The sequence below is a fragment of the Cupressus sempervirens genome, chromosome 5 (genome assembly GCF_028749045.1).
Source record: "Cupressus sempervirens isolate cs-2001-9-10 chromosome 5, ASM2874904v1, whole genome shotgun sequence".
Lineage (NCBI taxonomy): Eukaryota > Viridiplantae > Streptophyta > Pinopsida > Cupressales > Cupressaceae > Cupressus > Cupressus sempervirens.
In genome coordinates this window covers 30,926,641-30,944,148 of record NC_143122.1, presented here as the reverse complement: position 1 = coordinate 30,944,148, position 17,508 = coordinate 30,926,641, and the positions used below count along the sequence as shown (strand labels likewise).

The window sequence follows — 17,508 nt, the reverse complement described above, 5'->3', positions numbered from 1 at the left end:
CTTAAAAATAAATCCCAACTCTAAAGCTCCCTTTCATAAGACCCAGCATAACACAGTCATCCCTAACTAAAAATCCATTAAAAAATTACTACCTTAATCTTTTATCATTCTTATCCAGCATGAACCAAAAATCTCACCAGAATATACTTCTAAGCATATCATTACATGAAAGTGTGTCTCTTATTCAACGTCCATTGCTTATCCATACAAGTAATGACCCCCAACCAAACTCTAAATTGCTCTACGGGAATGACAATTTGGAACAAACAAATCATTTCCAACCATCATTGCTAAATATTTTCCGCCTCCTTTAGATTAACCCCTGTGAGTCAGCCATGTCTGCTGTAACACTTTCTACAGTTATATTGCCCATACGCTCAGACACGACCTCTCTAAAATCGGCAATCACATCATCTCTCAACCATACATATTTCTGCAATAATTCCAACACATTTTTAAGGTAAACCCCATGAATCTTGTCTGAATGAATCATAAAATTTTAGTCAATATCTTAAACCATGGCGTGTTTTTTCGAAACCTACGATAAAAAGATAAATGACCTTCTTGAGTTCTGTCAATTGAAAATCTCACTAGAACCCCAATTTCAAGGAGGGCAAATGAATTCAGAATCGACAAAGTCTGCAAGGCTGCTGATACTGCAGCTGAACGTGAAACTGAGAATGTTGTAAAGAAGGATGCGTCAATTTTGCCTTTTAGGGTTGGGCATGGTTTCGATTTGCATAGGCTGGAACCAGGGCTGCCACTGATTATAGGAGGAATCAGTATTCCACATGATAGAGGCTGTGATGCTCACTCAGATGGTAAGCGGTTTTTGTGTTCATGTATTTCTCTGCTGTATATTTAGTTTCCTTTGTTAATTTATGTTGGTCATCTCATTGTGTTTTTTTAACTGTTTTCAGACCAAACGAAAAATGGGAGATTTCATGTAACCCCACAATATTTAGCATTGGGATTTGCACATATGTAATTTTTTGTTGTAATTATCTGTTTTCATATTAAATATGAACAGCTGCACTATCGAATTTGCAAATTTTCAGAAAGAAACATTTGCTATTTTTATCTAAAATGCAAATATATCCATCGTATTTTTACAGAATTACAGGGAATCCTATGTTTCGTCTTCCTTTCCCTTTTAGGTGGAATGTTTGGCAACCATTCTATGCGTTAAACATCATTTAAATCCTTAAAAGTTATACACGATCTGCATATGTATGTTTATATGTATGTCACCAAGACAAAGAATGGCTGTTGGCGAAATGATGAGGTTTATTTTAGAGCATACAGTCGCACTTAAGCCTTGAAATTTTTTTTCAGCCAAAAAAATATTCAGTTTTCGTAAAAGTGGGTTTTGTATTGCAGGTTATCATTCCGAGGTATTGATTTTGCTCATCCAGATTTTTTCCTTGTATAATTTAAAAGAATGGATACCAATATGGTGCGAAGGTTGGGTTTATCACTTTTGTCTTACAAGCCTGCCATTAAAAAGACTTTAGGCCAGTTAAGCAAGTATAACCCTGAAATAGGGCCAAGATACCAATGGCATGAGATTCTCAAAATATGTGTCAGTAATATAAACTTATAATGTGATGAAAACATGTTCGTAACAGAATCGAGGATTGGCTGCCAAAGGCTGTTGTGACAAAGTGTATTCTGCATGTAGTGCCTTATGCACCTTCCTTATCTCACAATTTTTTTAATATTAAATATCAATAAACATACATACCCAACCACTGTAACGAGATCTTATCCTTGTGCTACTGGGTGCCCTTGGACATGGTTCTTTATATTTTTTGTTTCCTTGGACAAGCTTCTAGAAATAGCCTGCTAATAGTGTGTCACAACTTGAAGAGCGAAAATAACAGAAACTCTGTAACACGATGCAAAAGTACTCAAAATAGATTAACATGCTCTAGAATTGTTGAAGCATACCTTGATGAACTGGAGATAAGCTATTTAAGCTTTTGTCAATGTTTTGAGCAACCTGCCTCATCTTCGGGGAAACAAGACTGTGGCAACCTATCCCTTCAGAGCAATTCTCCATAGTGCCTCACAAATGACTTGTTCTTCTTACAACATATAAGCCCTTGTTTTGTCATGGCGGTTTAATTCAAATATTGTCAAAAAAATCAATACTGTGGATTTAACTTTTTCTTATGTTACACTTTCAACTAGAGTGAATTGGACTTGTCTAAAAGTCTAAATGCATTGAAGTGCAGGTGATGTACTGTTTCATTGTGTTGTTGATGCAATTCTAGGAGCACTGGGTCTTCCAGACATTGGGCAGCTTTTCCCTGACAGTGATCCCAAATGGCAAGGTGCGGATTCTTCGGTCTTCTTGAAGGAGGCGGTATGTATATGTTTTTCTGGTTTTGCATAATATAGAAACAGAGGGGTTTGGGTTTCTTGTAACAGTTGTCCAGTGGAATTTGCTTACTGATGCTTCCAAGTTCAATTTATATGATTTTCATTTACGCACAAACTAAACAGCATTCAGAGAGAGAGAGGCCCTTCACGCTGCCTGATGGAAACCATTAAGTAAATTGTGATAGAGTGATACTACTTTGGTCATTCTCAACTATGGCTCAGCTTCATGAAGGTTATTATATGATTTCTCCTATGCTCTTGCAAACAATTAGCCATGACTAGTGAGTGATATAGCTGAAACTATTAGCCTGTTAGGGATTAATGGAAATTAGATGTGAGATGTAAGTATAGATTGAAAGAGAACCATTGTCCTAATAAATCTTGGTAAATGCACTTGATGTTGCTTCTTTTTGACAAAATCTATGTAAGCTGAAGGGCTGAACATCAAGGGATTTCTCTTCTGATGAAGTAAATATCAATACCAGGATGACAAGCCAAGAACTGTAATGGTAGCCTTAATCACATTAGAAGCTGTCAATTTCTTGGCTTTCTCCTTTATTGTGATATTGCTATCAGGATTTAACTGTGTGATCCTGAGTCAAACTCATTGACCCATGTTTCATGAGTAGTGATTCAACATGAATCCATCTCTCATGAGAATAAATGGAACACTTAGCACTCATTGGATCTAGGTGATGCTCCTTTATGTTTTATTTTCTTAAAATTTTGTCCCAAGTCTAGCTTGATATAGATATCAAAACTTATGATAATGTGTGTTGGGTGGTTGTGGTGATATGATTTTGAACAGGTGAGGCTTATGCATGATGCAGGGTATGATCTTGGGAACTTGGATGCAACCCTGATTTTGCAGAGGCCAAAGGTGAGCCCTCATAAGGAAGCTATTCGAAGCAATTTATGTAAATTTCTTGGAGCTGATCCCTCTGTTATTAATCTCAAGGCTAAGACTCACGAGAAGGTTGATAGCCTTGGTGAGAATCGAAGCATTGCTGCTCACACAGTTGTACTTCTGATGAAGAAATGATTGACTTTGCATCCTCATTTTGAATTTTAGAAAACTGCACCCTGTACCATAGTACTTCTTTGCTGAGGCAAATACCATTTTAGTGTGAATCTTCCATCGTGCAAAAGATGTTAAGCTATACTTGCTACTTGATACAGTCATGGTCTTTCTTTCCCAACTGTTTGAAATTTGCTCGCTAGGAGATATCCACTGACCTAAAAATTTAAGGGCATTTGGCATCTAGGGCTGAAAATAATTATATTGAAAATGTGAAAGGCACCAAAATGTGTGCACAACATGTTATACTAAATTTTGACTGCAAATTAGATGTCATTTTTAAGGAGAAGGCTAATCTAGGCGTAAAAATTAAAATCCTGATCATACTCATTTAAGGTTACTTTGTATGACTAACTGGAGTGATTACCTTAACAGTTGGCTCAGTTCCATAGGCTTGGCGTTCTTGGATTCATGGATCCACCTATGTTCAAGCAAAAATGTCATCTTCAATTCACCACCGTATGTTTCAAGAGTTCTCAACATAATTAGTTAGAACTTATTGTCTATAGTGAATTTTGCTAAGAACATCATTATTCCTAAATTAGGTCATCACAATTACCTGAATAAAGTTGTGAGGCTCGTGTGGAAGAGAAGTATGATTGCAAAACTAAGAACCAAATTAGAATAACCACATGATGATAGCATTAGTTAGATCCATACAAATATTTCATGTGAACAAAGTATTTCTAGGATTTGTATGACTATAACTCAAATGAAATAGAGTATGAGAGACATTTCCCTCTAATCTGCTTGCTTTATGAAAATATTGGCGACAATTACACAATGATTTGCAATCACTTTTAAATGAGATCATAAATGAAGATAGGCAAATCAAGCCTGGAGAATCTATTTGGAACTGAACAGAAGACATCTTCAAAAAAAAGTTGATATAATTTAATTGGATGTACAAGCCAATTTAGCACAAAGGAAATCAGAAATTATATATCCCTTATGTTAGATGCTACGAAAAGGTAGTAAACAAGCAATAAACCTATAGCAGTACACAAAGGTAAGTGCACACAAGATGGAGAATCGTTGGGTGGATGAAAACTTGGTGCTATTTTTCTCTCTGTTCCTTTGCAAGCAGCATATTTTATTCCATGTTGAGTGCTGCAAAATAATAATCAAGCATATATGTTTTCAATTTGGAAAGCCTTTCTAATTGGGTGCGTAAGCTAGTGAACCTGAATGGATGATCTTGATTCTAGCTAGATTCTAGCTAGATGATTATTAAGATATTTCTAGATTCTAGCTAGATGATTATTCCAGATATATAAATGATCTTGAAAAATATGAATATCATAGTACTGCATTAATCGGAGCTTACACTTGATTATTTAAGATATCTCTAGATTCTGGGTAGATGATTACTCCAAATATATAATCTTTCTTCATATATTCAGAATATACTATCTATTAAATTCAACTCTAATTGACAACTTTATTGATAATTCCATATTGTTAATCTAATAGTTTTAGGGAATAACGTTTTTTGCTTCACTGTCTATGCCTACTCACATGTTTCTGTGACCTTTGTAATAAGTTCAGCACCTAAAGGCCCAGTCTAATCTCATGCAATGTGAAGTCCTTGATTTTGGATGGCAGTGAAATCATCTGGATTGCATGCTGGCTGCCTTTATTTAACAGATCTGTGACATTAAAGCATCTAACACAGAAAAGTAAACAGTAACCTGCCACGAAATCATAAGTTGCATGAAAGTGAAATATATTAATTTTTTAATGTTTTGGCATCAATAGGATAATTGTCAAACAAGTAGAGCAAATTGAGAACCATAAAAATATACAGAGACACAAGAATTTCTATGTGGTTGACCGATTTTGCTGTATCCATGCGAGAGCAGAGCATCAAACTTTATCATTCATTGCAACTTGATTACATAAGGTTTTCCTTTTATATATAAACAATAGTCTTCAAGAGAAGACGAAGGGAGAGGGAGGGGAAGATGAACTGAAGAGCTGGACTTAACATCCAATAGTCTCCCCTGTTTTTCATAGCCTTTGTGTCAAATACAAGTAATGGAAAGGCCAAGAACCAGTCACTGTAGATGGAATGAGCTGGTTGGTAATCACATCCAACTAACCATTAGTAAATTCACGCCAACATGTACAACCGATACAAAAACTCTTGCAATGTGTAATCCACTATCTTACTCAAAAATACCATCTTCTAGGATAACTAAACACACCAAACAAACCATTGATGTGCAAAAAATCTCCAGACCTTTACAATCCAATGGAAAAACATACATGTTTCATGATCAATGTCAATGGAAACAACTCAAGTTTACCAATAATCACTTACATAAAAGGTGTGGCAAAAATCAAATCACACTGACTTGCAAACTTCAACTAACTCGCTTCAAAAAGAGCTTATTTGCTGCTCAATTCTCTCACCTTTGATGTGACTCTACTTCTTTGAAGACCTCATTTTAAGATCACATATTGTTGTTCAAAAACATTAAGCACGACAACAATAGATGATCACAAACCAATGGCAAGACCAAAAGACTCAAAGAGAAAATGCAAGTCATCTCCTCCTCCAACACCACTAATCATTAAGTTGTGCCAAGTGCAATCTCCTTTACCTATCCAAATGAAAGCATCAACACCACCTAAACATGGATGTAAGCATCTTTAACCAAGGAAGATCGAATTTGCATTTTAAAAAGATTCTCAATTATAAGATTGTGCTTTATTTTTGTGAAATTGGTAACTAGGGGATACTATAGTTACAAAGTTTATAGTTGTCAAATTCCATAAAATTAGCACAATGTTGGGCTTCATGAAGCTGTTATTGAAGTTCAATATAGATAACAATAATAACACATTCACCATGCATACAAGGAAGGTTCTTATAAGACCTAAAAACATTAAACCTGAGTCAATCGGAACTTGTAAGACCTTGACTAATGGTCTAGGAAGTTACCAGACCCATATGTTATGTGTTGTTGTTTGTTGTATTAACCTTCAATGAAGCTTGTTTTTCCACTCACCTTGTCCTTTTGTTAAACCAATGTATTGGATTTTTCTTGTTTTTATTGTCATTTCTTTCTTTCTTCGACCTTATCTTGATTAAATAAACTCAAGAAAGATCTCAAACCCATTACAATAAAAATAATCAAAGGAACAAAACAAAATACTCTCACAAGCAATGAGACAAGAAAAATGAGTAAAGACAAAAGATGTTTTTATCGAAGCAAGAATTACCCAAAAAAAGGCTCTAACCTTATGCAATGAAAACCCCTTTCAAAACATAAGGAGTGTGGGAAGAGGTGTTAAGTTTTGTGATCAGATTTGAGTTCTAAATTCAATTTGATTGTTTTGAATATATGCAAAGGTTTTTTTCTTTTTATAGACTAATTTATAGAACAATGTATAAGTAAAGTCATAGACTCTCTCTCTCTCTCTCTCTCTCTCTCTCTCTCTCTCTCTCTCTCTCTCTATATATATATATATATATATATATACTCTTAAGACCCACGAAGCAATTTGTGCTCAAATTATATTCGTTTGTATACAATATTTATCACTCCTTGAATGGTTTAACTACTATCACTGGCTGGCAAATTATATAAGTCCTACAGAGGATTTGCAAATATTGATCACTAGTTGAAATTGATGTATTCAACATGTTTGGACTGCCCCACTGTAATACCCCTAAATTGGCACATTGGCATTCCAAACCAATTTTGGTGCATCAATCTTACAACATCTATTTCTTGACCAATTAAGTCCTGGTGTACTAGGCATTTCTGGTTTTGATCATCTTTACTTGACCTGAGTGTCAAATGCAGAAAACCCTTAATCTACATCAATCATACACTTTTATTTAATTTCTATGTATTGACTTAATATGGCCAAATAATCCTTTTGATCGAAATGATTTAATAATAAAGTCCTAGCACTTAAATTAAATTAAATCTCCCCTTTTAACTAAATACCACTTTAGAAAAGGAATTAAATAATATATCTCATTTTAATTATTGAATTTAAATAATTCATTAATTGAAAAAATAATCAAATATGAGATAATATTTAATTAAATCCTCAAATGTCTTCCAAAGATCTCATCTTGAGTTCAAAAAATGGAAACTTTGAGTTAACTTGAAAAGAAAGGGAAATAAATTAGTCAACTAGCTCTCAGATAAATCTTGTTTCCTAAAAACTCTCAAAAGCTTCTCTCTCAAATAAAAACTTCCATTCGAACTCAACTATCATTTGATCTCTATCATTCATCAATTTCAATCTTGACTGTTGATTTGTTATGGATTTCTATAAAAGGAGGCTTTCTACCTCTCATTTCTAGGGTGTGCATTTTTAGTAATTAAAATTATGTTGAATTCATGCTAGATTATTATGCATTAAATTTATTAGATTGTTGGTTATTTTTCTCTCATTCTAGCTTTTAGGAGCATTCATGTTAAACTAGAACTACATTTACTTATCTAGATTAGTACTTTCTTTGCATATCATTCTAGATTAATTCATACTTGCATTAAAAATACAAAAATATAGATGCATTCATTCTTTTAAATCTTTCATTCTAGCAGTGTCTTATAGTCACTGAAGCTCTTGGTTCTGAGACCACCATACTCGTGTTAGATAGAAGGCAACAAGTCGCCTTGCTTGATTATTCGTGGTGGATTTATCTATATCTCATAATGTTGATTGGGTCTCTTTTATAGAATCTTGGACCTAATCTATAGATATAGATAAATCCACCACGAATAATTTATCTATATCCATTTGTTGATTGGGTCCAAGATTCTATAAAAGAGACCCTCGGCCTCTCATTTGATGAGGATGCAAGTGAAGATTATTGAATCATTGTTGGATTGATCACTCGAGCATTTTGCATTCAAATCTATATTGCTTTTACATGCTCATCATTTAGATTACAATGCACTCATTTAGCTTAATTCGCTTAGCATTGGTCTTAAAAGTAATTTGAATATCATCTAGATTAATTCATATCTTTGCATACAAAAATATCAAAAACATATATTAATATTGCATTTGCATTCATTCAAATCATTCATACTAGTTTGGTCTGGTTACTGAACTCTCAATTCTAAGAGCATATAGTAAAACCTCATCTAGTTAGAAGGCAATAGATCGCCTTGTGTAGACACGTCGGATGAATAATCTCATGATCATTTTGGGATGTTACTGACAAACAATGATCATGTCAAAGTGTGTGGTTGAATTAGAGGCCCATATTTAACACTCACACCCACCAACAATATTAAATAAGAGTCAAAGGAGATCTTGGTAGACACGTCCATTCATGATGTGTCTCCTTCCTTTACCGTGCACAATAAATAAAGACCACCCTAAATAAAATAACTTGCTTAACTGAAGACTGATCACAGAATGCATGATGGTCAAAAACACAGTACATAGTAAACATGAGACCAATCACAAATCACATGTGGAACATAGTCGATCAAGAAGAGTAATAGTATTTATATATATGTTGAAGTATCAGATATATTTATACTTGATGTTTATTCAATTGACTATAACATTAACACCCACTCTTAGTTAGGAACCTCATCATAATATAATGAAAGGTTATGGTCTATTTAAAGAATTTAACCTACCATATTGTAAGTACGCTTTCAACTCCCGAGTTTTAAACTTTGAGAATTCACCCCATGGAAGGAATGCCTAGATTGTCCTGATGTTTTAGTTGGTTTTTATTGGTAAAGACGATTTTGTAAACTCTGACTTGTGAAGAAGACAGTCTTTGAAGGATACATTGAACCATAACTTTTAACCTCAAAGTTTAGAGGTTCAAGTTCAAAGTTCAAGGTTCAAAAGTTCAAACATGCAAATTCATATGTTTGGGAGTTCAGATACAAAGGTACAGATTGAAGACAAAAATTGAAGTGGTCCAAGCCCTGAAGCATAGGTTCGAATTCAGAAGCATCAGGTTTTTGGTTGCCCAAGAAGATAATGAGGCCATGTGACCTGAAGGGTTAATGAAGATGAAAATTGTCCAGTTGGTGATAACATGATTACATGTGGAAGATTTGAATGCTTTATATTTTGGGTCTCAAAATAAAGTGCATTTGAAGTGGACGGTAGCAATAAAAGATGTTTGGGTAAACACTCACAATCTCCTCCCTAAAGAGCACGAGTAACATTACCATATCCTGGATCCTCCATAGCAGACCTAACCAATTGAACTCATTCGTGTGTAAATGAAAGGCAAGGTAGACATTGACTATAAGATGATCCTCATTGAGAGGTAAAGAATACATGGACACATGAGACATAATCCCATGCATAGAATAGTCAAGATTCTAATTTAGTGGTTTTGCTTTGTTTCACTCATATCATGAAAGGTGTAACCGAGTTACCGGACTCCAAACAAAGACCCTAAGACAAATGGCGAAGATCATGGTTTCCAAATACCCTAGGAGTCTGGCTTGAGGCCTATATCATAGCAGAGGACATAGCATCGACATTGAAGATGCTTATATTCACCGTCGAGCACATGTGGAACATGAGCCACCAAGCATATGACATATGGTGAAGATGCCAAGTATACATCTCTCTCACACTAACTAACAACATAGAGAACATGTGTCCATCTCTACATACTGTAAGGAAGCTAAGTGTGTGGAATCACTTCCTACACTAATCTTTGAGGGGACGATTATGCAAATTCAACTAACTATTGCAGAGATCTCAAGAAATGCATAATAACATAATAAAAGCAATAATGAATGCATAACACAATGATTACCATGGGGAAACCCTTATGGGAGAAAAACCCCACCCTCCAAAACCCGCACAATGTATTCTCAAATCTGGAAGATTACAATACACTTGCAATGCAAGTTGTTATAGGAGCGCATTACCACAACTTGAACTCAGAGAGACTTCTTCTAGCACCAGTCTTGCAAACTCAACTCAATGATTCAAACACCTCCCCAAACCCTCTTTTTATAGTGATTTGCCACTAGAAAACCATTTGTGGTTTTACAAAACCATGGGCAAAACACCATGCCACATGTTACCCACTTGTAATTTGTAACTCCAAGAATACCATTTTCGTCCATAATTTTGTTCTCTAATTTAGACCCTCATAAAAGTCATATAATGATTTGTTTACACTCTAAAAATAGCCCTTCTACATTATTCTAGAGAATAGACACATTTTTAACAACTCATACACCTTTTTCCAACTCATAAACATGTGGAAAACTACCACAAACAAATTCTAGAATTTTCTAAAAAAAATTCTGGAGTTTTCTAGCTAAAATTTTGTAGAGTTCTCCAGAAAAAGCTTGCAAGGTTGAGACACAATTCTCAACATTCTCCCACTTTTCGAACACCTTGCAAGAGTCAGGGGATCCACAATGTCATGGACTTAATTGCTAAGGGCCGAGAGGCCCATAGACTCTAAACACCATTTGAACTTATCTATGTTCACAGGCTTAATTAATGCATCAGAAACATTCACCAAAGTCTCCACCTTTTCCAGCTTCACCTTGTCATCCTCGACCATATCTCTCACAAAATGATATTGTACATTGATGTGCTTGATCCTAGCATGAAATGTCGAGTTCTTCACTAGATAGATTGCATTTTGATTGTCACTATAAATTGTCACTACATCTTGTTTGAATTCTATACCTAAACACAGTCTCTTAAGCCAAATGGCTTCCTTGCAAGCATGAATAGTTGTCATATACTTTTCCTCTACAGTGGACAAAGCGACTACAGCTTGTTGCTTGCTCATCCAACTGATTGCACCACCGAATAATATAAACACATATGCACTAGTGGATCTTCTTATATCAATATCACTAGCCTAGTCTGAATCCACATAGACTTGCATATCTAAGGAATGCTCATATCATGTTCTATGAAAACATATAGAGTACTCTGAGGTAACCCACAAGTATTTGAAAACTCTTTTTACTGCATCCCAATGTGCTCTTCCTAGATTAGACAATAATAGGAAAGTACTCCCACTACTTGGGCAATGTTTGGTCTTGTACAGACTATATCATACATAAAACTTCCAACAGTACTCTGATACGGTACTCAACTCATCTCTTCCATCTCTAGTGGGCATGAAGGACACTGTGAGCTAGAAAGCGTTGTTCCCATAGTAACAAGAACACTCAATAGTTTGGAATCCTGTATATTGAATCTTCTTAGAATATTACCAACATACTTATTCTAGCCTAGCCAAAGCTTTTTGTTTTGTCTATCACTTATAATCTCAATTCCCAAAATGTACCTTGTTGCACCAAGATCTTTCATTTCAAACTTTGCTAAGAGCTGAGATTCTAATTCTACAATCAAACATTTTCCTTTTCCAATAAACAACATGTCATCAACATATAAGGCAATAACTAAGAAATAATCACCATCAGACTTGTAGTATATACAGTGATCAGATTTAGATCGCACAAATCCCAAACTCAATACATATGTATCAAACTTCTGGTATCACATCCTAGGACTTTGTTTTAAACCATACAAGGATTTCTTCAATTTACAGACCAAATGACTTTTACCTTTCACCACAAAGTGCTCTAGCTATGTCATATAAATTTCTTCCTCCAAATTTTCATGAAGGAAAGTTGTCTTCACATCCATCTGCTCAACTTCTAGATCATAAGTTGTTACAATAGAAAGTAAAAATTGAATGGATGTCATTTTTGCTACAAGAGAAAAAATTTCACCATAATCAATTCTTGCAACTTGGGAGTAACCTTTTGCAACCAATCGTGCTTTATACTTCGCAATGCTTCCATCTAAACCCATCTTCCTTTTGAATTCTCATTTACAACCAACAGGCTTCCGTCCTTCAGGCAATGGTACAAACTCTCATGTGTCATTCCTCTTAAGAGTTGTCATCTCTTCTTCCATGGTTATCTTCCAGGACTCAGAATCATTCATACCAAGAGCCTCTTCTATAGAATTCGGTTAATCAATATTAGCATTCAAAGAAAAATATACACCTCCAATCATCAAAAGAATATCCATACCTTTCGGGTGCTTTCCTCTTTCTACTAGACCTTTGAACAAGATCTAGTTCATGTTCAAGTTCAGGTTCATGATCAAGTTCTCCCTCTTCCTCCAATGAGTCAGAACTCATTCAACAACTTGTCTTTCTAAGGGCCTCGATTCAACTTTCTCAAGTGTAGCAGGAATTTGAATCACATCGTTCTTTTCTTGTATCTATTCTAGTTGCACTATAACTGATGAAGGCTCAGTTTCTCTAAAAATAACACTTCTAGAGTAAAATACTTTTTGTGCAATAGGACCCTAAAACTTGTACCCTTTCACACCATAACTATATCTGATGAAGGTACATTTGATAGCTTTGTTGTCCAATTTTGTCCACTTCTGCCTCACAACCAAAAACTCTCAGATGTCTAAGTGAAGGCTTGTGGCCCAACCATGCTTCCATTGGTGTCTTATCAACAAAAGCTTATGTAGGAGACATGTTTATCAGGTAGCAAGCAATGGTTATAGCTTCAGCCCAAAAATTTTGTTCCAATCTAGCTCCACTTAGCATACTCCTAGCCTTCTCCATCAATGTCATGTTCATTCTTTATGCAACTTCATTCTATTGTGGAAAATACAGAGTTGTCTTCTCTCTTTTAATACCACAATCTTTACAAAATGTGTTGAAATCATTGGAGCAATATTCACCATCATTATTACTTCTCAAAAACTTTATCTTCTTTCTAGTCTACAACTCAACCATTGCTTTAAATTCTTTGAAACAACTAACAGCTTCAGCTTTACTTCTAAGAAAATAAACCCATGTTCTTCTACTGAAATCATCAATGAAAGAAACATAATAAACTGATCTACCAATAGAAGGAACATCAATTGGACCAAGTACATCCGAATGGATTAGATCCAAAATACATGAGGACTTATGAGAACTTGAGTAAAACTGAACGCGATTTTGTTTACCATAGATACAATACTCACAAAAATCAAAATCAAGATTGCAGTCATTTAACCCATCAACAAGGTTTTTATTCTTTAAGGTTCATACACCTTTCTCACCTCTGTGGCTGAGTCTCCAGTGCCATGACATAGTCTTCTCTGCAGATAACTTTGATTCAGTAGATAAAGCATCCTTGGGTACCCAAAAACCACGACCATCTGTTTAAAGAGAAACCCTCTCCTTCTCCAACAAAGTAGTCCTCTTCACAATCTTATCAGAAGTACCATTGCACTCAACTGTGCATGCATCAAGCTGGTACAATGTACCCAATCTACTTCCTCTTGCTATTACCTGTTGGGCATTCATTTTGCACGAGGTCAATGGCAGGAATCCATAGTGTAATTCCTCTCTTGAAAAGCAAATCTTTTTAAGGATCCACTCCAAGGTTCAGTATTTGTCTTGCGACGTACCAAAATCTGCTCAGTAGAAGATAAATGTGTGTGTTCACGAGGAGGCCTTTGCTAGTTCTAAAAAAAAGTCATTTATCTTGGAATTGAAGTAAAATATGTTCGTTGTCTCAAAATATCACACCAAAAGAACAATATTTTTCTATTTTTCTATTTTTTAATGAATGTAACTCTAACAATGTAGCTACTATGAGGTCCTATTCTAACAGGGGGTTAGCAAAGCAAATAATGAAACTAAAAGCAAATAACATGAAATCAAATGACTTTGAAATTGAAATTCCTAAACGGACATAAGCTACACAACACAACACGTTGCGAGTTAAGCCTTCGAAGAAATCAATAAGAAACCAATGAAAATAGGAGCAGCGCTTCCTAGAATCCACTAATGCAATCGTCGGTGAGAAACTTTAACAAATCGAATGATGTTTCACTCTTCATCAAATCGCAAGGCCACGGAAAGTGCGCTCATGCGAGACAAAAAGCTATGTAGACACAATCGGGTGATCTCTTCTCAAGCTTGTTACGTCAGCGAAATTCATATATTTGTAGCAAACACCGGAACTAAAAGATCGCACATCCAGAAACAACACAATAAACCTTTGGCTCAATCACAATCTCATGAATAAAATCTACAAAACAATGACATATTCAAGCAAGAATAACTACACTCTGAATGCTAGCACCAAAAGCATAAGTTTATTGCATAATAACGGCGGCCCTTCTTACATTTTACAATGGGGTATTTATAAGAAATCGTCTCCTCAATTTGTGTTGAGAGTGAGAGATATCTTGATGCAATAAAATGCTTTTAAAACATTTAAACAAACTAAATATATACAAACTAACAATCTAACTGGTGCTTAGAGGAACTCCATTCATATTTTATTCATTAATTGGATGCATGAGTCCTTTACATGTCAAAAATAGAGAAAGCATGAGAGAGAAAGTAGGAGGAACCCATCAGTCGAATTGGAAGTGCTTGGAGGCGTCAAAAATAGAAACTGGCCCTTCACTAGGCATGTGTCAGAGTTAACTTGCCATCAGAATGTGCTCCTGATGCATGGAAAGTGCTATTTTTGGAGCTGGCAGTCAATTGTCGATGCACCTCTAAATTGCAGAGCTGCAGAGCTACGGAGTTGAGGACCTCGACTGGGTCAATATTTCAAAATTTTATTAAGTGTCAAAATTGAAATTCTGGCATCTGGGTTTTGCTCATATTTATCCCAAAGCTATGTTTGGATGTTTGCCCTTGAATTTCTTTATAATCTCAGTAATCTTAGCAGCATCTGGAAGATCCAAAGCCTCATACTTGTCTTTGACCTTCTATCTGTAGTTGTCCACCTCAATTCGAGTTTCTGCAAAATCTTCGAGTTTGGTGTCCAACTCTGACAGTGCTTCTTTTGTCCTTAAGGCTTGTCTGATGTCTTCATCACTCGCTGCTTCCTCTAAAGTTTTTCTGAAATTTTCCACAACTACCTCAACTGGCAACAGTTTCTCTCATTCTTCATCTTCAAAAATGTCCAAGCATGCATCACTATACAACTTTTCTGCTTCCAAAATTCACTCTCGGACTTGGTCCTTGAGCCTATGTATCTCATCATGCAATGTTTCCATCACTTCATTTCCATCTGCAATCTTTTCTATCCAATCATCTATCATGTCTAACTCCTCTCCAGTATATACATCAATCAAAATGCGGTACCTTTTCCCTTTTATGGCTTATAGAGTTTGTAAATCCTTACTCCATGCTCGTACCTCATCCATGATAATGAAGTCTTGCCTCAAATTTGCCACGATCTTATCAACATTCTCTTGTGTAGCATGCAATAACTTCAAACTTCCTATGATTATAGTAACACCCCTATCCTCAAGGTTGTCTCGCCAATGCTGACAAGCTCTCAAAAATGGATTGAATCGTACACCTTCCCCTTCTCTAAGAATGGTATTCAGAGTCTCCTTAGGGCGTTCAAAATCAAGAGGACCAATAACTTCAGCTGGATATCCCTTTAAGATCTCAACTTGCCTTTGAATTGTTTTGATTTCAATCTCATCCTATTCCATATGGCTGAGAACCTCCTTGACTCCCATAGCCATCATCTTTCGGGATGTATCCCATGTAGGCTTTCCTAACATAATATCTTTTACTTCATAGTCCTCAAGACTAACAGCTTCTGCATCTGTGCCTTCTGGAGGGTGAGCCACTTGTGCAAATAAGTCTTGGTTTTGGGTAGTAGTAATGAATGCAAATGGTGTTGCATCATGTAATGGAGACTCAGGCTTGTTCAAAATCTCCACAATGTCACAAATATCATCCTCTGAAGCACATAATTGATGCTTGGCACTTCTGATTATTTCCGTCTGAAACCATCTTGGAATATGTCTTTCTATAACCTTGAATCTGGATGATGAAGGGATGTGTTCAACTACCTCCTTCCCTCTATCGCTCTTGCTTGGAGTCTCCTGTTGTGAGGCTTCTTCTTCTGTAGTCTCGATTTCTGTAGATCTCGTAGTTTGATCCTCAACTTCCTGAGAAGGTTGTTGTATACATTCTACTATATGTGCCTCTTTTGATGGCTCATCGATAACCCTTGGTTTTGGTTCTCCTTGTAATGACAATTCCTTCTGAACATGTTCTTTTGAACTCGGAGATGGAGGCGCTCCTGAAACCTTATCTACCATCATAACCTGGAGTGAAGATGGGGGAGTGAGATGAGGACCTTGTGTCTCGGGTGGCATCTGCGTCCAATCTTGTTGTTGAAGTTCACTTGTAGGGGTATCTCTGATCTTATCTCCAACCAATTCTGTACCCACTGGCATGAAATCAAAATCTGGGATGGAGAGAACATCATCACCTAGTTCCCTCTGCTCATTCACCCATCATTGTACTTCATCTTCTGAAGAAGAGAGTTCTACCGTTTCAGCTTGGGTGGGTGGTGGGGTATTTGTGACACTCTTCCTTCTTTCCAATTCTGTGGCTTTGGCCAGCCAAGTTCTCCTTTGTAGAGGCACTTGCTCCTCCTCTTCATCATACTCTGTTTCCCCTTCATCTGATTCTTCCTTGGGAATGTTTTAGGAATAGATGGATTAGGCACTAATCTTTTACAAACTCGTTGCCTCTTGTTCATTCTAACCTTGATCCTCTTTTCTTTCTGTGGAATCATAGGAGAAGCGGGATCTTCATGCACTGGATGAATGGATGTCTCTGGAATTTCTCCTTCTTCTTGTTGACTTGACAAAATAGGAGGCAGTGGAAATTCAACCTGGATATGAGAAGCTCCACCATCTTGGGGCTCTTGGGGACTAGATTCCTGTCGCTGGGAAAGGGCCTGTTCTTCAACATGTTCTACCTGAAACCTCTAAGGAGAGGCTCTATTCCTCTTTTCCTTTTTCCCTGGAAGATGCTAGTATCCCACTAGACGATCTAGCTAGTAGATTGTTTCTGACTTGATAGGAGATTGGAGCGCAAAGATAGGAACTGTGACTTTCTTTCCCTTTCCCCTTTCTGGGCGAGGATGTGCATGGAATATCACTGTATCTGGAATTGGATCAAGTGGAAAGGGTTTCTTGATCCAACTCTTTGTCATTCTAATGACATCTCTCACTCGATGATTAATATCATCTCCTTC

The 17,508-nt window shown here is 36.1% G+C and overlaps 1 protein-coding gene across 2 annotated transcripts; it reads left to right on the top strand.

The window, feature by feature from the left end:
- The first annotated feature begins 261 nt into the window (after nt 1–261).
- LOC149554443 (2-C-methyl-D-erythritol 2,4-cyclodiphosphate synthase, chloroplastic-like) lies at nt 262–3,716 on the top strand. Of its 2 annotated transcripts, none has more exons than XM_089828495.1 (4): nt 262–460; nt 595–821; nt 2,277–2,368; nt 3,194–3,716. In XM_089828495.1, the coding sequence occupies exons 1-4, from the start codon at nt 336–338 to the stop codon at nt 3,425–3,427; spliced, it is 678 nt and encodes a 225-aa protein (XP_089684621.1). In that variant the 5' UTR covers nt 262–335; the 3' UTR covers nt 3,428–3,716. The 2 variants fall into 2 exon arrangements, with proteins under 2 accessions (XP_089684621.1, XP_089684620.1); XM_089828494.1 differs by having other exon boundaries at nt 2,238–2,368.
- Nucleotides 3,717–17,508: the final 13,792 nt, after the last annotated feature.